Here is a 21216-nt window from a genome sequence, read left to right as displayed (position 1 = left end):
GTAAGCAATTATTATTATTATTATTATAACTCTGTTCTCCTCCCCACTGAGAGCTGGTGTGTGGGGAGGACTGGTGCATCATCCAGGTGGGGCTGCACACTGGCGGTGGAGGGGATCCCCATTACCTGTAAAGAGCTTTGAGTGGAGTACCCAGAAAAGCGCTATTTAAACGTAAGGATACAGAAAATGTTCCGACTGCGACGCCAGTGACATGCTAGTGCGCCCTCTGGTGGCCGTACATCTGAATACAACCTGGTTGGGCTCAAGTACTGAACAGGCAGTCTGAGGGCTGTTCCACCACCACGTCACAGAAGAGATGACTGTCCTTGTTTTTTGCTGTGTGTTAATTGGCCACTTCATAGTAAACAAATTAGATGGACAGTCTGATTTTCAAGACATTTTCAATTTTCAGACATTTTCAAGCAGCCGCCACCGACTGCAGGAGTTTATTTGGACGAACGTAATGAGATCATCAGCGGCACTTGGAGCTGTGGTGGCCAGCAGGACCAACAGAAGAGATGCTCCTGAGACCCTTTACCCAAAGGGGGTGGGAGTGTGGAACAGTCTACCCAGAACTGGAATGTTCGGATGGGTAGAATGTTTGGATGAGATCCCAAGATCAATTATCTGCTAACGAGCACACGGGCTAGATGAGCCGAATGGGCTTCTCTCTGTTCCAGTGGTGTCATATTACATTTACCCTCAGGCAGTGGTGGGGTCCTGAGCACTGTGTGTGTGTGTGTGCCAGAGGACCACCACATCTGGCCCAGAGGACAGGCCTAGGGTAGCAGGTAAAGCTGGCCTGTGTGGCGCTGTAAGAGCTCCAGGGAAGCCAGATCTCTCCTCCCTCTATTTACAGCCTTTTCAGGGCGGAGCGGTGGCACTGTGGCTAAGGATCTGCGCGGGTCCGAATCCCGCGGCCGGCAGAGGAATCCTCCTCCGTTGGGCCCAGGCTGTGTAAATGGCTGACCCTGCGCTCTGACCCCAAGCATCTCTCCCTGTCTGTGTGTCTCATGGAGAGCAAGCTGGGGTCTGTGAAAAGACAAATCCCTAATGGAAGAGATTGTATATGGCCAACAAAGTGATCTTATCTCATCTCTGATTGTTTGAACTCACAGAAGGAAAGAAAGGGACCCTGCAGGGCTTTGTGACATCAAACTCGAGTGGCTTCTGGTACAACCTTCCACACGCAACTGCAGGATGAGGCTCAAAGCCACGCTGAGAGGAGGGGAGGGGAACCCCTTGTTAAACCACCCTCTCAAAGCAAGACTACACTGACACCTGCTGGTGGGGGCGTCCCCGAGCAGAGCCGAGGTGCAGCTTGGAAGCCATGAGACTGGTAGCAATCAACCTCCAGTCTGTCTTCAATGGCTGATGGTTTAAAAAGAGCTGTACACCTTGCAGCAGCCTGTCCTTCCAGAAGCCCATTCTAACACCTCTGCCCGAAAAAGACAAAACGTAAAAAAAGATTCTCTGAAAAACAACAAAGTGCACTATTTTCTTTTTTATTATTAAACATGGTTGCTCTGTAGTTGGAAAATACATGTTTACACATAAATTCTGGTACAAGTTTAGCAAAACATATTTATCTATTTTGGTAACAAGGTACCAAGGGCAATTTACAAAAAAAACAACAACTGCGGAGTAATTTCATCCAGGAACTAAGAGAACTGAAAACACATCAACTCAGAAAACAAATACAACACTAGAGTTCGTCGCTGAAAGCGGGTCAGTCAGTGTGGCAATGAAACAAGACGTCATCGACGCATGGAGATTAAACACAAACGATAGCCAAACACCTCACGACAGGGACAACGAAAGGCAGGTCGTGATATATCACTAAACAAAAGTTCCCTGCGGAGAAACACAAAATTGGTGAAATATTTTACATTCCTCTGATTTTGGATGATAGGGTCGGACTCTGCAGCCCAGTTACCCTACAGAGTTGTGAGCCTGGATTGCACAAACCTGCGTTTCATGATTTGCTGTGCCACTGAAAATCACAACGCATTAGGAAGGTGGCGGACGAAGTGTCAGAAATGACTCCTCTTTCTCATGAAATCATAATCTCCGTTTAGATTCTATCCTGGTAGAAAAACAATGCAGGGGAGCTAAATGTAACCTGTGACATCGCGTGAGAAATCAACGCGCCCCGCGGGCCGTACGCCGGAGGTGAATTCTGGGCCGGGTTACACTGGTCACGCCACCTTACAGAGGCCCAGCGGCGTCCCCACGGGCAACTTCAGATCGCCACAGGCGAGGCCGCTCGCTAGAACGGCTTACAGACACTGTCCCTACAAACAAAAATCCTAAAAGAAAGGAAGCAAAACAACAATCGCCAGCAAAAACAAAACAATTGAAAACGCGCCCAGTTGGTTTTTGTACAAGCCCACCCCGAGATATAAAAATAGAAATCTTAGTAACAATGTGGGTGTGATGGCCACACCTTCCCTTCCTTTTACCCCCCTGGGCTCTATCTCTTGCCCCTCTTGTTGCCCGCGGGGGGCTTCTTCAGCTGCAGCAGCGGCCCTCCTGCCCCGAAGCCCGTGGCCGGCGCGCTGGGCATCCCGAAAGTCAGCCCGGCCGACGCCGTGATCCCCGTGTTGCTGAAGTTGAAGCCGGATGTGCTGGAGCTGCCGAATCCTGGGAGAGAGAGAGGGGGGGGACAAAAAACGAGAGCGTTCCAGACACCCCTCTTTCTAGAGCGGGGCGAGGGGACCACTCCCACGTCTGCTAGCCCCGAGAGCTGCCAGCGCCTGAGGCTGAGGGGTCCCCCCCGAGGGAGCAGGAGATGTGCTCCAGGGCCTGGCTCTAGGATTTAGCTGGGGACCCTTCTGCATTGAGGGCTAAGCAGCAGGGGGGGCCTGGCCTGGCCTGGCCTGGCCGTGAGGGCTAAGTGTCAATTCAGCACTGAGTCCTGAGCGGGAGAGAGAGTGTAATTTTCAAGAGATTTAAAAAAATAAAGGCTCAAGTAAAGCATGCCCGTTCAGGATGGGGTTTCAACGGCACTGCAGCTCTGCCATTTCTTTATCACGTACTAGGCAGAACAAACTGTTTCAGAAAATCCCATTCAGAATAAACGCCCTGCCTGCGCTCCCGGGCGGCAGCAGTTCACCGCGTGTCTATTTTTAGCAGGTCCTGCACGGGGAAACAGAAACTGCAGAGAAACACCGAAGACGGCTGGGAGGAATCGGCCGCAGAGAGCTTGGGGCGCTGTACGCGGGAGACAGATTGGGGCTTTCGAGAGGCGCGCAGAGAAGAGGGAGGGCAAGGAGGTAAACTCTGAGGGGGGGGGGGGGATTCAGACCAACCTGCACTGAGGCTCCCTCCAGAGGGCTTATTTGAAGGTGCAAATCCGAAAGAGGAGCCCCCAGTGGTGACACTGCCGAAGCCGGGGCCACTTCCAAACGCTGGGAAAGAGACGAGCAGAGGGAGAGGGACCCCTCATTAAACCACACTCTCAAAGCAAGACAACACCGACACCTGCAGGTGGGGGCGTACCCGAGCAGAGCAGAGCAGAGCTGAGGTGCAGCTAGGAAGCCATGACGCACAGGCCAGGCGTGCACAGTGCTAATTCACAGCACATGCAGGAGTGCAGAAATAACACACGAAATAAAACGGAGCAGTGTGGAAAAATAAGGGACACATGCCTTGTTAAGAGATACTGTCCTAAAACAAGCCTTGGCTTCCTCAAGGGCATTCATGGACTCAATCCCACTTGTAATGTCTAAGCTATAAAAAAAATAAGATCCAGTGGCTGCCTGCTGTATCTGGCCTCTGTGCCTCGCAGTATTAAAGTAGAAATCAGTAACAGTCCTGGCTATGCAGGTCAATGCTCTGCTCATGTCGCTCCAGTCTTGCTGGTGCACTGTCCCTCAGCGTCCAGAGACAGCAGAGCAGGGAGGGGCTGGAAGACCTCCTTTAGACTACAAGAGGTGGCCAGAGCTCCCGTCTTGAAAAGAGGGTTTAACTTCACCTCGGCTCCTCACTAACTTCCCTGAACAAACCGATGATTCCCAAACTTCTTCTTAGGCGTTGGTGACTGGTCCCTGGATTAAAACAGTACCTCTTCAGTAGTAGATTAATGCAAGCTTTAAAATGCGAGTTTATTCGAAGCACACAAAAAGCCAATATCTCGGCATTCCCAGAGAAAATAAAGTTAGAGGGTAAAGCTAGCATTCTGCTGTTGCAAACTGGTTGAGGATTTACTGTATACAAAGAAGACAGGCTAACCTAACTGGAACAACTATCTAATATGAAGGGCCAAGGAGATGAGTGGGCACAGGTCGCTCAGAGCTTCAAAGACCTGAGGTGCAGAGCAGTGCAGATGGCACAGGAGAAAGAGGAGGACAGAGGGGAGAGCACTGCTCTCCAACAGGCAGCTCCCACCTGCTAGAAAGACTGAAATAGCAGCGGGGTGTGCTGATGAATTCCCCTCCGTTTCTGGATTTCAACATTGCTTGAAACTGAAAACTGAGATGTTTCCGTAACACTTTCCAAGAAACCAATATAAGAAAAAAGTACAGCCATATCATTTGACCAAACTATCCATTTGGCTCAACTCTCCCTATTAAAACAATTGGTTTACAGAAAATTCTCAATTTAACGGTATTTATGAACACAAACACTATAGCCCTTTAAATCATTAGATGGCTGAGATTCTTTTGTGGGCAAATTATTATTAAAGTGAGAGGTTTGTCCACTGTAGTCAGGAAGAGCTCATTTCTAATCCCTAATAAAAGCAAAATTCTGCAGGCCATCTAACCCAGCGTGGCCCTACACTTCAGCCTGGAACCATGTCAAGCAAACTTTTTATCATCTTATATTTGCAAACTAGATCATTAACACTAAAGGTTCAGTATGGGACTAGAGAGTAGCAGCTTCAAATCATAAACTGAAAACATTAAACCTTCTAATATTACTGGTGGAATAGAAAGCTGACTAAAGCACATTCATACTGTTATATTAACCAGCTGGTTTAAGGTAATGCGTGTATACATTTTTGACTTTTGTTCATGTTTTATCAGCATCGAAGGTATAGTGGTTTTTAGTGTGAGGGAACGGCAGCCCTAATTCTCCACTGTGCACACAGTAATGCAGTCTCTGTGCTTTTACCCTCTTCAGTCTTTTTTTCAGCTGGTGTTTTAACTCATTGACCTCAGCGAAGCATCACATTCAGCACAGTGTGGAGTACTCTGAAAGCCCACTTAAATTTCCTTACAAGTGAGAGGAAACTACCAACTAGCATCTGACCAGTTACACCCTTTCTGACAGGTTACAAATTGTAACATACCTTTTACACAACGCCTTATTTTTTTCTTACACGTGATTCACAGTGGAATTTCCAATGAGTATGAGCAGACAATTTCATTCTATTTAGTTGGAATAGTTACATATGTCATACATCTGTTACACCAGCATCTGCTTCTGACTGCCAGCTCTCCCTCTCTGTGGAAGCCTTTTTTTAAAATACAGTACTGCACTGCAGTTTATCAGATCAGCCTGTAAAGCTGTAATCATGCTACTTCAAATCTTTGGAATCCCAGTCTTTAAAGAACACTCTGCTTAGGGGTTTCAGTTTTGTTCTTGTTCACCTCAGATCTGGATTGTGCTATAATAACTGCAACAGTGCTTCTTATACTGTTGGCTGATCATATTGTTTTGCCTATAATACACTTATTGTTTTGCCTATAAGCCTGAGTAACTCAAGAAACACCCTCTGAGATCTGGGTTCAGTGCCTCTAGTTCAGGATGTAAAACCTTCTTAAGCATATGGGGCACAGTGATAGCCTCCTCTATCTCAGTAGGATGGGTGACCAGGAATAAAAAAAGACAAATTAGGAAATCTCAGAAGAGTTATAGCTATCATTTTTAAAGGTAAGCTGATGATGTAGACTGTCGCTACTGCAATGCAGTACAGTGCAGATGGCAAGCTACTTTTAACATTTTCTAAGCTCTTTACAAAAGAAGCTGCTGTAGACACACCTGCCCTCCCCAGAAACATCCTCCTACAGGTCAGATGTTTCTCCGGAAATTGAAGTCCGGTACATTTTGTGATTTCTGCTTACAGGCCAAAAGGGACAGTGGGGTGAGGGTGGGCAAAGCTAGGCTACTGTAGCTGCATGGATTTTTTTTTTTTTTAAAAAGGCAAATAAGACAGATAAAACATAGAAGAAAGGTTAAAATGTACCTCCGAGGCCTGAAGAGCCTAAGCCACTTGACTGCAAGCCAGTGCCAATACCTGAGCCGAATGGCGCGCCAAAACTAACTCCCAGGGACGGCTGTGTTCCTGGCACAGAGAGATCAGAAAACGAGCCTTACTCTCCCAGTTCATCGACCACCACACAGAACAACTCTCCATAGGAGCTGGCGGAGAACTGGGGTACCGCACAGCAGCAGGTCAACCTTTAAACTTCATATAAAGAGACCGACACCTTAACCTCAAAATTCACTTACTCCCCCACCCTCCCCCCAATTAACCTTGTGTGCAACGTCTGTTCTATTTTTACCTCATCGTGATCAAAACTGGAAACTGAAATGCAATGCCAATTTCGCCATTTTGCCCAGCAGTCTGGGAAGGAATATGAATTAAATGGAAAGGGGGGGGCTTGTTAATAATTTTCCTGTATGACTGCAAAGACTGCAAATGTTCGTCACAGAAGTGAATGTTGTAGTAAGGCACAAAAGGGACCTGCGTTCCAAAACGAAGTGTAAGCTGCTAACTGCCCCTTCTATAAGAATGCTAGGAAAGTTTAATGCATTTGGTTGGAGATCCGCCAATATTTACCACGGACCAGAAACCAAAAATAGAGAATGCAACTAGTGGTACACAAAGTTGCATTTAATATTTTTTCCATCCAATTAAGGGAAATAAATTTGACAATCAAAAAGAAACAAGACAATGGCTTTCTTTAATTGATTTATTGTCAATTTAAAAGCAATTCAATTACATTAAACATGACAAGACAGTTTGAGACAAAAACTTGGTTTAAAATTCTATCCGATTTCTACTGTTGAACAGAGTTTTGGAAGCTTCATGTGCCAAAACCGAACTACAAACACTCTCGTTATATGCATCGTTTAAAGGCACACCTTTGCTATGCACCATCAAGCAAGAGATTTAATACAGCCACACTCATCTAAACAAAACACGCCTACCAAATTTAACAAGACAAACCCTTTTGGCTTTTGGTGATGCTTACACTAGCCCCAAACTAAGCAGTTTCAATGGCTAAGGACTCAAACAGAATGCACAAAAATAAAAGTCAAGATATCAGTTAACTGGTGGACAGTTTTCATTTGGTTTCCATGTAAATAACCAATTTAAACACCATGATTTTGTTGTGATTCCAATATTTCTACTACAAAGATAAAAGCTTTCAACTCCAGTGGCAGTTCATTCCAGTCATGATACATGCATGGTCAAGACTTCAGCTGGCACAGCTAAGACTGCCATTACTTACAGAACGATGGACCTTTACTATTTAACTTGTCCAAATTGCAATAGAAAACAAAAATAATACATTTTCCCCAGAACTCGTCTTTAAAATTAAATCTGAAATAATAAGTTAAGTTTTGGAGTCCTTGCCCTTGTAATGACAAGGCTTGGTCTTGTAAACGACAGGACCTATTCACAGAAAAACAGAGCCAGCCTCAGCATGAAATAACACTGGCTGTTTTGGTAGCCAGTTACCAAAGGGAAACAATTTACACATCCTGCCTATCTTATTCTAAACCTTATGTTTTATTTTTATGTCAAAACCATTTACAGTACAGGGAAACAACACTTTACCCTTTAAGTCATATGATGTCAAAATGTACAGGCTTCAGGTCTCAAGTATTGTTTTAAATGTACTTCTTCCTTTTCACTTTGTTCTGATTTATTGAGCACGGAAAGGGTTTGAAGAATTACAACTACTGTAATTAATGCCGATTTAACTACTGCTTTAAATAAGAATTTATAAAATGTCAGATATGTGCTTTGGGATTACAGTGATCTTGCAAAACAGTCAAGTCATATAATTACTGAGCAAAGCAATGACAAACTAAAAAAAGTTTCTTGAAAGGCTAACAACACACAATTCTTCCTTGTACAGCACTGACCAATGAATCCCAGATCCAGAAATGTATAAGTTCTCAGTCACTACTTATGAGAAACACGTTTATAAATTACCTAAAATTCACAATGTCATGTCAGAAAATAAAATAACGTCACAATTAAAGTGCAAATGTCCCAGGCGTATACTGCTGAATAGTCCCCTAAGTGAAATAAGCAGATTGGGTATTCAAAATGGGATTCAGTTAGTTTAGCAGTTAATAAACCTGGACAACCAAGAACGTGGATCCCACATGGGATAGGACCCAGAGGTTTTGCAGGGTTAAAGTTCCACATGTGAACGTGACAAGGCCAGCAATGAATCAAGCCTGTGAAGACTGGCAGGGTCACTGCAGGAACTAACCTGCAAACAATCACACTTCAACTGACAATTGGCACATTCTCAATCACATTAATGGAAAACAAAGTATCTCAATCTGCAGGAAAGGCTGGCCTTTTCTAGTCTAATATTGGCGCTAAACATGACGCTCATTTTAAAATCTGGGGTCCTTTATTGTAACACATTGTTCCCTCAGCAGTAACTGAATGAAATGGGGAGCTTGCCCACAGAGGAAAACTCTGGTTCTTGGTTCTGATACTCTCAGAGCAATTAGAAGTTTACACAGAGACATGTTTAATGAGTTTGTAGACAGGCTGACCAGCCTATTTAGTGCCTTATACAGAACTAGATATATTCTGGTTTTCTTGGACAGACAAAGCTTGGTCTGCTCTGCAAAACTTAAAAGCAGCAACAACAAATTGATATTTATCATCCACCACATTTCAGCAAGTAACAAGATCATTCAATCCTGTTATTTCCACTCCACAAAATGATGTACAAACACAAAACTGTAATTCCCAGTTTTTAAACCACTTTGAGAGAAAGGAGGCAACTGCTACTGCACATGAACTTGCATGTTTGATTTAGTTAATATTCTATTACTATTGGTTAAGTAGTGTGAAATGTACAAATCAGCTCAGCGAAGGACCAGATCCATACTGTTCAACTGATTCATATATGTTTTTAAAAAATGCACAGTGACTTTAACCTCTATTTATACATTATATATTATACATCAAAATGAAACAGTAAGAACTGTTGAGTTTCTGGGTATTAGGCACCAAAACAGTCTGTGCCCAACAACACCCCTAAACCACAATCAGAAGTCTCGAATACAGGAATGATTATTCATGCAATTAAAAGTACATAACCATACAAAATCTCGACAGATTTTAAGTGATTTTAGTAGTCTAGAGATCAGTCTGTAGTAAGTGTGAAAGATTACAGAAAGCATAACTTGCACTCTTTAATTCAAGAGTACAGCTCCTAAAGACCAATTGTGTTGCAGTTTTGAAAATGATTCTACTTATATCTTTGTTTGTCTTGAAAACTTTCAAAACGTGCATCTCTGATTTTTGTGGAGGCCATTGAAAGTATTTTTAATTTCGACACTACAAAAAGTTAATTTGCATATTTATGTGTTTAGACTGATTCAACCGTATACAGCTCAGCCTTCCAAACGAGGATAAGTTTGATTTACTAAACGTCTCGCTAAGACTTTCTTTTTATCGATTGTACAAGACACGACCAAAGCAGCTTCGTTTCAAAATATTCTACATGTTCAATACCTTTAAAATGTAAACATTTAACAGGTCTAAACTATGGTAAATTCTACTTTTGCCAAGGCTAAACTGCAAAAATGAACCAATATTTTTAATAAAAATAAGCAGTTCAAGATCAAATCAACTCATAAAAGCAAAAAGGCCAATATTCTTGATTAATACTGCCAGAATAGTCTGCATTTTTTTAAAAAATCAAAAATTGTTTAATAAATGTCCTTAACAATCGTCCCTCGTCAGTGGCTGCTTGATGCCAACATAGCTTATAATACAATGTTTCTAGTTATTGCTTAACTATAATGAACACGATAAGTCACATGCAAAATTGAACACTGATTCAGGGTGACTGTTCAATTGGCACTTTAGAATTCCACTCAAAAACAGAGCACTTTTAAGAGGCACATCACGTGCTTTCATGTAAACAAAACAGGATTACAGCAAATATGGCAGAAAAGTAAAATTCAACAATGCAATACATTAAAAACTTGTGATGGCACAAGCTCGAAAAATATCCTAGCCTTTTATAGATATTACAGTAGGTGAGCACATGGAAATTACTCTACTTTATTTAGTGGATGTTCCTAATCACTAAAGCACAGCAAGCTGAAAGAATGACAGGCTACACAATTTTGCTGTGCATAGTCTTGATATGAACACAGACAGCCTCACTCTGGATACCTGAAGCAATACTCTGAATGAACCCCAATGACAGTAGTTTAGATCACGTAAAAAAATAAAGTAATTATTGCTCAGCCTACCCTCCATTTCAACACCCTGCAGGTTCAAAAGTTAAAAAAAAAAGAGCACCTCGCAAACTATGGAACACTCCCACAGCAAATGTCAAACGAGATCAGGTACATAAGTATCTAAAAACAGGAGTCTGAGGTGGCTGAGACCATCTTGCTACAAGAGGCTTGTTCTGATTTCTGATCTTTGGCTGCTGTTGACCCTGCCCACTGCACAGACCTACTGTACCACATCACAGGCACATGTTCACTTCCTTGTCATGTTTATCCCCCGCGATCGCTGGGGGAAAGAGGACTGCACAGTCCTGCCTCGGCTCAGGTTAGCCTTGGAAAGCAAGGCTCCTCCTTCCGAAAAGCAAAGCGAACCAGAAGACAGGGGGCTCCCAACTGGACAACAGCTGGATTGTGTTTGCTTTGCGTTTTACAGCCCTCCAGCTCTGGTTATGACAGCGACATACTTATCATAAAGTAAAATGAGTTAAATAAGCGACCATGGGGTTTTCATCTGCAGGAGAACCAACAGCTCAGTACAGGTGAAACATCGCACCACTGTGCAAAAGCATCCATTCCGTAACCATTCATGATCTATGATGGGGAAAAGGAGGTTAAGCCGGATTGAAGAGACTTAAAGGTCCTATTTCAGTTACTGGAGACAGTTGCTGCATCTATTCATTGTACCCCGTCATTGAGCAAATCATTGTACCCTGGTCACCGATGCCTAAACCGCAGGCTGAGGAGAGCTCTGGTGCAGAGCCAAGAACACTTCACCACCACGTGCATCTGTGCAGACTAGTACAGCAGGACAAACAGCAACGCACAGTGCTCCGCAACTGCTTCACAGGAGACAAGAAAACACTTTCTTCCCGTTTGATACTCTATGTTTTAAGGTTGAGAGCTGTTTTTCACCACTGCGAATTTTGATCGAGGCATTCAACAGGCTAATTCAAGTAAGGCGTGTGTAATATCGAGAGGTGATGAACGTGCACCAGCAGCCTTCACAAAAAAAAATAAATAACACACTTGGAATCATTCACTTCACTACCGAGATTTGTTACATTAGAAACTTTCTCCACCTCAGATGCTGGAAACAAAAAAGAAAAATAAATAAGAGCACACAGTTCACAAGTCCAGTTTGATCACCTTACAAACTATCCTGCATCTCTATGCTTATTAAAGAGCTTTAGCAAATCACAGCATTTCCACAAACTGCAACCATACAGTATGCTATGTAAGTGCATTATTTTCTAGGATGAGTCAGAGGCCAGTCAGCCACATGCCTATCCTGTATCGAACAGGAAAGAGAACTAAAATGAATTGACTGCCAGGATGATGTCCTCACTCAGAGGCGCGACTGAGGAGCTAACGTTAGTTAGCCACCCCCCATGTAGCTCAAGAATTAGAAGCCAATTCCTCCAATTCCATACCGAACTTTTAAAGAAAGAAAAGGGCAGACTGGAAACTGAAATTGGCACGAGCTCAGCTGTTTGTTTTTTTTTTATTCCTCGATCTCACGATACATGTCAATCTATAACTTGAATGCGTTCAGACCTGTAGCAGGCTGTTGCTGCTGTGTAAGAGTCGCAGCCATGGCAACAGCCGCTGCATTCGGAACAGTGCCGAAGGGGGCGGGTCCTGTGGTGACTCGTGGGGCGCTCTCCCACTTCTTATTGGCTGCCCGCTTTGACTCAAATACATCTGTGGAGTCTTCCAAGAAGGCTTTCCTGTAGCCCAGGTACTGGTGCTTCAGGATCTACACAAGAAGGAGAAAAGGGCACGCTCACTTTGGAGAAGGAAACCACCACGAACACCCACAGTACAGTTTGCTACTGTCCGCTGCCACCAAACATACCCACTAGATCATCCCTATACACCACAGTACATATGCAAAACATGTCAGCCTTCACATCCCAGAAAAACAGCCATTAAAAGTCTACATCTGCCCTGTTCACTGCTTATCTTCTGATCTTAAAATGTGGTCTCCAATAACTCGGGGGCGCAGCAAACATTCTAGAAGAAACCTTCTCCTACAGGGTAAATTAAATATTCTTCATTTTTATTAACCCCCCAAAATAAGCATAGTGAACAATAATGTAAGAATGATCTGTCCAGGCTGATCTGGGTGATAATAACATGCTCTTTGCTCAGTAAAAGTTCACATCACTCACCTTCACATTCTCGTGGACAGACTGCAGCTGAGCAGCAACGGCTACAAAGGTGTGATAAAGCTTCTGCATGGCCAGAGAAAGATCTGCAAAATCGCGTAGCGTCAGAATCACACACGCAGCACGGATTAAACTGAAAAAGAACAAACCTGAACTGCTCTGCTAAAACCACGATCATCAAGGTTAGCTCTGATGATTCCTCTTTTGAGTCTTCTCAAATACCCTGTTCATAATTAATAAATAACCGAACCAATACAGATCATAAATGTGGACTGTGGATCCTTTACAGCTTGTGATAGCTCAGGATGGTGAACTAACCTGGTAGAACCTGTTTTTTTAAGAAAGCAGATCGATACTTTCACAGACAGAACAGAACTGTATGATTACAGTAAATAACCTGATGTCAGGCACTTAGACTTTTGAATGAGCATTACATGCCTTCATGATTGACATCAACAGGTAGCACCGGGGTGGAGGAGATGATCATTACCTTGAGGCGTGATGTGGGAGCTGCTGGCCTGAGTCGTGAGGTGGTTTTCAAGCTCCTCTATCTGCTGCCTATATTGCTGCAGCTGCACTTCAAACTGTTCAACCAGCCCACGGAAATAGCTGTCGGGGGAAACACAAGGCCAAAAATCTTAAGTTAGCTAATACCTCCAACTCAAGTCCCACCACCTTGGACAGTGTTCCACTAAGTGGTTTGGGCCTCAGAATGTGGTAGCTAAAGTAAGAAATAAAGGAGTAGTCCAGACCATTATGTCACCATTGTGTTCTACCCTAGAGCAGTACACATCCTTAACAACTAACAATGTCTCGGTTTCTGCACTATGCACTTCTTGCAAGGCTTACCTTTTTGTTTCTTTCACTACTACATATTCATAGTTCTGGCTGAATTATTTATTATGTTGTAATGCACCGTCTACATCGTGTGGCACTATCTGGTGTAGTGTGTCGTCTGCTGTACTGTGCATGTCCTGAGAGATCAGCACGAATAAGAATTCCAATGTACGTGTGGTAATAAACTCCTTTAATACTACCAATCTCTACTCTGTTGAGCAGCTTGGATCCAGAGTCCCGATTTTACAGTTAGACCTGGAGCACAACAGCAGTCTCAGTCATTCAGCTTTACACCAGCAACTGTGCGAGACCACAGAGACTGACAAAGAGCAAGAGAACTCACTCTGCAGGTGCTGTGTTTTCATGCTGCAAGCCCGGAGGGGTCTTCTGTGTGCGCAGAGCTATATCTGCGTTCTTCAACTCCTGTGGAAAAACAGACAGAACCATTGAATTTAAAAACCATACAAGCCTCAAACCTTAAACATTTCACCACCTACTTTATGTGCCTCAGCTCAGCGTGATTAAACTAATACAGCCACAACGTTTGTCTTAATTGCTATAATCCTAGGAAAGGTTAACTCTTTTCACAACACATATATCAAGTTTTGTTGATAATTCACACTTTTTTGCGTACAAATCTACAATCAAATGAATGACAACTGGTTAACAAACAAACCGATGACATGAAACGGGACACTAGGGCCCTGCATGTCCATTACAGACTGCCAACTGTGCTGTTCAAATAGGCTACCTGTCAGGGCACTGTTAAGATTGCAAAAGAATGGGTAAAGGTTTATTATATGCTGAAAGGAGAAGAAAAAGGGCATGTTTTGTCTGTGGAGCTTCTTCCATTGCGTTTCTTTTCTTTTCAGCATAGAGTAAACCTTTACCTGTTCCTTTGCAGTTCACTCATGCTAACGCAGCTCCACACCCAAACGTCTTCAGCTGTTAAAGACTGCCCACTGAAACACCGAATTGAGAAGAGTAAAGGGGAACAGCTAGCTTCCTAGCCCAAGTGCCATGTGAATCATGCACTACAGGACCGGCATGCCTACCTGTGCGGTTTCTATCTTCAATTTATCGATAGACAAGGAGTTTCTCTGCAGCCCGCTGGCACAGACAGACAGCAGCTGCTTAAGGCTCTTGATGTCTTCCTCCACCTTCAGCATTGCTTTGGAAGACATGCGGCTGATTTCCTCTTGAACTTGCTTCTGCTCCTTGACAAACTTTCTGCAGGAAACACAAAAGGAACAGGGAGTAAACATCCTGATCACACTGTGGGAATCACTTTCCACCGTAGCTTGTCCTTGATTATGCTGTGGTTTATGGGGTACTGACACCTTTTTACAAAAATGCAAGAGCAGAGCAGAAATGCTGGCAAGGAAAGGAAAGGCGAAGACTCGTGTCCGTAGCTGGACTACTTGCACCAGGGAGAAGGAGGTACATTTGGCACCCGAATGCATCATTCTTCTAGAGTCATAGCATTGCTAGCTCACAGAAGAACACCACCAAACTCTAGATCTTACAGCCCTTAATTCCTTTAAGGGTAGGTTATATTGCTATACATTTAAGTGTACAGAACGAGAACACAGTAACCCAACTTACTGAAAATTGTCCACATCTTGATAGATAACTGGAGGTAGATTTTCATCCTTTAATGCTTTACTATCCCTGAGCATAGAGAAAAACATACATTAATTTGTAGAATACACACACTGTTCTCATAATACAGTACATCCTCGGTCTCTGAAACCCAGTGCTGGGCTACCCCAGCCTGGTCATTATGATACAAGAACCTTTCCACACCACACGTGACATCAAAAAACCATTTAAATTAAACCAAATTTGAACTTACTCTGGTCTTGCACCCGATTTATCACCTGTTGAAAAAGAAAAAAGTGTTTTCAGCTTTTTAAATACCTGCAAAGATTATGTTTTCTAGGCTACCAGAACTTACTTTTGTGCCATCACAAATGCCTTCAAGGGATAAGTGTATTGGCTTACTGCAATTTGGCCATGAATTTGGGATTCTTTTAAGAGAAGAGTAGCAGGTTCAGGAAAACAATAAGATTGGAACTATGCCATCTATATATGCAAACCAATCAGATACCAAAGGACAATAAAAATGAAAACGCATTTAGAACACCACTGCTGTTTCCAGTCAAGCCTGCAGAAAGCGAAGAGGGATTCTTACTCTTCTTCTCAGAGGAGGTGCTGAAGTCAAGCCCTCCAAGGCCAAGGCCGGCAGAGGCCACCGGAGCGCTGGAGGTGGCAGAGCCCAGAGCGCCCAGGCCTAGCCCTGCAAGACACATGGACACAATGTGCTTTCAAGCAGTGTTTGAGAGAGAGAGGGGGGGGGCAATCCTCATAAGCCATTGAAGTAGTACAGAAGCACTAGCACAATAAAGGAGCTTCAGCATTCCTTCCATTATTTGTTTTGTTTGGTAAAAGGTGGCAATTGTTCTTTCTCTCCCTTTTGCTTATCCCATTCCATATACATTACATCAAAGTATAAGATAGTACACACAGGTGTACCCAGAAATACAGTGCATATAGAACAATGTTCTCCACTCACACACAGTCTTTAAGAGTAAACCTGCACATACAATATGACTTATAATCCAATCTCAGTCATAATGCCCCCATACCCAACAGCTAGGACTGGGCTATCCCACCTGTGGCAGCTGTGTTTTGGAACAGGCCAGAACCGAGACCCGCCAGAGTGGAGCCCAGCGTCAAGCCAGTGGAGCCTGGGGCAGACGTCAGGTTAGTACCACCCAGGTTCAGTGCAAAGCCGGTTGAGCCTGTGGGCACAGAGAGATTCATTCAAAAAAAGCCAGGGAAACAATAGAAAACATATACCGATGTTAAACCTAAAAAATAAACTTGTTGAGTGCAGTAACTAAATATACTTCTTTAATAAGGAGTGCTATGTAAGTGCTCAACACCTTGTTAGTCAAGAGTTTAAGGAAACACTAGTTACCTCACTGAGTGTCTCTGTGTGAGGACTGCTCTTCAGAAAATCAGACCATCTTAAAAAAAACTCAACGTACATCTCCATCTTCGAACATGTATTGAAAGTGAAGAAGGGCAGACAGCATCTGCTAATAACTGGTTAACTTGATACCTTAACTGTTGTGATCTTATACATGTTCTAGAGGATCCCATAAATCAATTAGTACCTGTTTTTAATGTAACACTTCCGACCAAAAAGTTAGCATTAGGTCTGGGGATGTATTGTGCCTTACATTAACAGCATTTGCCTTTTTGGATTTTACTTGGAACGGGTAATTACATTTGCAAACAGTCACAGCAAGATTTTAAAGACGTGAACATACAAGTCAAAATAAAGCCACCCTGCACCCCAAGCAAGGATGAGCACAGGGCACGACATGACCAGCACATTAAAGCACAGAGCCTGGGCTCAGAGCAGCCAGCTCCAGCAGCTGGAGCCACATACCGGTCTGGGCAGTGGACGAGGCGATGCTGGAGCCTAACGTGAGGCCCCCCGGAGCAGAGGAGGTTACAAGAGAGAAGGGCGTGGCAGAAGCTGCCGGTTTGTTGAAACCCAGAGTGAAGCCGGTGGTAGAGGCAGTAGTGGTGGCTGCTGGGGTTCCTGCAGACAAGAAAAGAACAGCAGATTTAGGTTCATTCTGTACACAATGCCAGAGTGATGCAAATGTTTGGGCCTTTATATCTCGTACAACTGGGCATTAATCACGGTTTGACGGTAAGCAACACATTCATATGAAAAGAAAGACCAATACATTTCAAGCCCACAAAGCATTCAGTTCCCACTTTCTAACTAATACACAGGCTGCAACTAATAACGCTTTTGCAAAACACAGAGTGGTGACAAAAAACCCACCTAGTGTCAATCCTGTCACAGGTCCTGTTGCTGCTGTTCCTGCCAAAACAAAATATCAGCGAATAAAGAGGCAGCTTAATCTGTAGACACAGAGGCAACGGTGCCTCACATTATCCTTCCACATCTACACTGGACTTGTACGTGTGTTTTTAAACACACTGATGGACGTGCCCTAGGCCCGATGCTAAATTCCCACACTTCATCCAAGTGCTGAAGCTGGGAAATCTGAGCCCACGTCTTGAGCTGGTTGTGATGCATCACTGCTGAATGTCTTAGCATTTAAGAAATCCACTGTGTAACTTTAATTCAATTGTACTCAAACCATTTCGTCCGATAACAGCCACTGATTACAGACTGCAGCGAGACATTGTATGGACTCCTGAGTGTGTGAGCACTAACTGGGCTGAGAGGGCTAGGGATACGGGACAATAACCCAGGAACCATGAACATTCCTCACAGGTTTTTAACAAGAAAATGCGAGAATTTCCCGTAGCTTAGGTAGCGTACCGGAGGCAGGAGTCCCGAACGCGAACCCGGTAGCCTGTTTCTGCGGGAAGACGGCGCTCCCAAGAGACAGGGAGGAGGCTGTGGTGGTCGTCGTGGCAGTGCCCGAGGCTGTGGCAGCACCCAGAGTGCCCAGGCCGAAACCCCCGGTCCCTGTAGGGTTGCTGAAAACAATACCAAAAGAAACCTTCAATAACCAGGGCATCCACACGGTATTGTGACATCATGACAGCACGCATGCATGCACCCAGCGGACAGTGAAGCCACCACCCCTGGAGCAACTGCCACAGAGTACACAAACACACAATGGGCAACCGCCAGATTACACCCAGTGCACTGAGACTTCAAGGACGTGGGCACAAAACAAAGCACATGGGAGGCTGGAGAAAAGTATTTCTAAATCACTTGCATTAGATCTGTGAAGAGGCTTTAAATCACTCAGAGACTAAACAGGTAAAGTAACCAATAAATAAATAAATTTCTGATCTTTGGCTGCTGTTGACCCTTCCCACTGCACAGACCTACTGTACCACATCACAGGCACATGGTCACTTCCTTGTCATGTTTATTCAGAGTTGAAGGACCTTCACAATGAGGATGTATTCACTAGACAACACTTGTTAAGTCTATACTAAAAATTCAGAAGTGTGAACTAGAAAGGGAAGTACTATAAATGAGTGTCTCTATCCAATGACTGAGATACAAGAAGGACCTTAAAGAGGGGGAAATGCCATCTCCGACAAAGATAACCCAACCCCAGTATCATGTACATTAGAACACCTGAGCAAATTAATTAAAATACTTTTATTAATAAGATCATTCTGTTAAGCAATCTATGTAAAACGTGTATTTCTTAATTTTTTCCTCTTTTGTCAATGCTATGCGTGACAAACACTCAAATGCAAACTTTCAGAACTATATTAGGGTCTCTGTATTCTATAATTATTGACCAAAATAACATATCAAACATTTCGGGACTTCATTTACCCGCTATTCTTAAACATTCTTTCATAATTAGGTATTTAAAAACACTAGGAAAGTTAAACGTTTTAAAATAAAATCAGTGCCACACAGAAATGACAGAACGGTCACAGGGAAATTGAGAAAGTAGCAGCTTGCAGAAATCTAGGTGAGAAAACTCATCAGACTACTTAATTTTGTCAAATCTCTGTTCTTTATGAAGTATTTCACTGAAAGAACTACGAGAAACTAAAAAAGTCAATTACCAGATGTGTCTTAAAGACACCTTTCACTTATTCTCTCTAGAGCAATGTAGTACTAAGCCTAAATTTTTAAAGAAGTCACTTCTCACTTCCTGTGCATTTGGGCTCTTCAATTCAGTAAATGTGGCTCAAGCTTTCAAAAGTAGTCATGGGAAGTACCAACTATACAAATTCAACTTCTAGAGGTCTCGTGTTCCAAGGCATGTCTTTTCTTTGAGGCCAGCAACCTGCCTCAAGGGAAATGAACTAGGGCACCGGGAAACCTGACAGATTTATTTCACTCAACACGCCCTGTTACTCAATAATAGAGAACAAAGAAGAAAAAGGATGACGCACTTTCACAACACCAGCAAAACAAAAAAGGCGAGAGCAGTTCAGCACCAGTAATCTTCGGCACAGAGCAACAGCGCCTTACCTACTAGGGAATCTCACAACAGCAGAAGACTCAAAAAGACTGCTGGCTGACCCTTCCTCAACCACCCTTCACTTTCAGACACAAACAGAATCGCTACACGCTCCTTACAAGTCCTAGAGCCACAGTTCAGGAGCAGAATATCAGTACCTCACGTAGCGATTAATGCAGGGTTGTGTGAAGGTAAATGTTAGTACCACTACGTCAACAGCACCTCAAGCCATTCACTCTAGGTTTTGTCAGGGGTCGGGCTCATATATTTCTAACACCTGACAGTGTACACCACACCCTTCTGTCCGCATGTGAGCACATCTGCATGGACACAGACTCCAACTAATTATAAGGGTTTTCTTCTTTAGGGTGCCTGGTAGGAAATTATGCAATATACGGGGTTATATACTCAGCTTCGCAGTAGCAAAGTGCACCGCGACTTCCACATCAACCTAGCTGGAACTTTAATTACGCTTTTCCTCCAGACACACTGACTTTTCACATGTGGATGGCACTGACTTGATGGATCAAGGAGACGCACTTTCACTTTTGCTCTGATCAGCAGTTACGCAGGAAAAAACACACACGTGAACAGCACACACTAAACCTAATGTCGACTTAGCTCCCAGCACCCGTGCCCTACAGTATCTTCCACAGAAAACCGAACATCTCGGACGGGCCCCGGCGGATTGAATATTCCAGACCAGACCTGATCTGATCTGTGCCGCGGAAAATACCGAACCACGTGTTCGGCGCTCAAGGCTCTTGAACCTCAGCTTAGTTCCCCGCGACACCTTCCTTGGCATTCGCACTGAACAGGTTAGCTCTGCCTTCCCACTGTTCGTAGTTTTCTAACGCCTATTCCGGTGAAACACGAATATTTTATAAACCTCAGGCCAGCAAATTCTCTCCTGCTGGCAAGTTACATTTCTGAAACTTTCCGCTAATCCAAAAGGGGCAGGACATTAGCAACAATCCGTACGTTGTTAGTTCCTCTATCAGAACGAACTACGAATTACTTTTAATGGTATTGCGTAAGAAACGTGGCCTATTTAATATCACTTGTCCCATCGCTGTTCTTCAGTCAGGGAAACTGAAATAACTTACGACCGACACCACTCATTCATCACGCATTTCAAGAAGTTCTCTCACCTGGTCGCAGCTCCTAATGAAAATCCGCCCCCTGCGGTAGTAGATCCCAGGCCGCCGCCGCTGCCAAAATTAAACCCCGACATCTTCGATGCCGGACTTGAGCTGCTACTGTATGTTACCGATGCGAGCTAGCCTGAAGCACAGCGTGCAAGCCCACCATTTAGAGCTGCACCGTGCACAGCTTCGCACTTGAGCCAAAACCGAATCAACGCGCTGAGCCGCCCTGTTGCCGAACACCGCGCTGCAGAAGAACATTTACATTACATTAACCCGAACTGTGCCATGTCTTTTTTAAAAAAAAAAGAAATACAACATCAAACGCAACTGTTTCTATTTGTTTCCGCGCCTACACGGCAGCGTCTTCCGGCGGCAAAGACTGATGGGACGGTGGAGGACTGTGTGCCCGTGAGCGCGCACGCCCCCTCTCCCAGATCAGTTCATGAAGGTTTACTTGCATGCCCGATTCACTACAATACTGTATTGCTAAAGCACAACGACAAACAAGAATAATCTACAACTGTTAATTACCATCTACGATGTAAAAGAAAAACGTATAAGAACGACCGCAAGTGCCTTGAAAAACAGAACAGCTCTTCTTCATTTTGC

At 43.8% G+C, this 21216-nt stretch overlaps 1 protein-coding gene across 4 annotated transcripts; it reads right to left on the bottom strand.

Annotated features, from left to right (window-relative positions):
• Nucleotides 1-1489: 1489 nt before the first annotated feature.
• nup58 (nucleoporin 58) lies at nucleotides 1490-21002 on the bottom strand. Of its 4 annotated transcripts, none has more exons than XM_088638781.1 (16): nucleotides 20611-21002; nucleotides 17836-17996; nucleotides 17329-17367; nucleotides 16921-17076; nucleotides 16136-16264; nucleotides 15655-15759; nucleotides 15316-15340; nucleotides 15066-15131; nucleotides 14516-14690; nucleotides 13804-13883; nucleotides 13114-13232; nucleotides 12627-12709; nucleotides 12010-12211; nucleotides 6191-6289; nucleotides 3312-3410; nucleotides 1490-2643 (listed from the first exon to the last, which is right to left on the bottom strand). In XM_088638781.1, exons 1-16 carry the CDS (start codon nucleotides 20691-20693, stop codon nucleotides 2474-2476), a joined length of 1791 nt encoding a protein of 596 aa, XP_088494907.1. In that variant the 5' UTR covers nucleotides 20694-21002; the 3' UTR covers nucleotides 1490-2473. The 4 variants fall into 4 exon arrangements, with proteins under 4 accessions (XP_088494907.1, XP_088494908.1, XP_088494910.1 ...); XM_088638782.1 differs by having other exon boundaries at nucleotides 17329-17361; XM_088638784.1 differs by lacking the exon at nucleotides 6191-6289.
• Between the last annotated feature and the right edge of the window lie 214 nt (nucleotides 21003-21216).

The sequence above is a fragment of the Lepisosteus platostomus genome, chromosome 7 (genome assembly GCF_059453375.1).
Source record: "Lepisosteus platostomus isolate fLepPlt1 chromosome 7, fLepPlt1.hap1, whole genome shotgun sequence".
Lineage (NCBI taxonomy): Eukaryota > Metazoa > Chordata > Actinopteri > Semionotiformes > Lepisosteidae > Lepisosteus > Lepisosteus platostomus.
The sequence above is the reverse complement of the archived record's forward strand: the minus strand, read 5'-3'. Positions and strand labels throughout refer to the sequence as shown.

Excerpts from the sequence above, each read along its gene's own strand:
- nup58 (XM_088638781.1), bottom strand. The coding sequence starts at position 20,693 with ATGTCGGGGTTTAATTTTGGCAGCGGCGGCGGCCTGGGATCTACTACC. Across the intron at positions 13,233-13,803 it reads GAAAACACAGCACCTGCAGA|CTATTTCCGTGGGCTGGTTG; the intron begins GTGAGTTCTCTT and ends TTCCCCCGACAG. Across the intron at positions 3,411-6,190 it reads AGGCTCTTCAGGCCTCGGAG|CGTTTGGAAGTGGCCCCGGC; the intron begins GTACATTTTAAC and ends TCTCTTTCCCAG.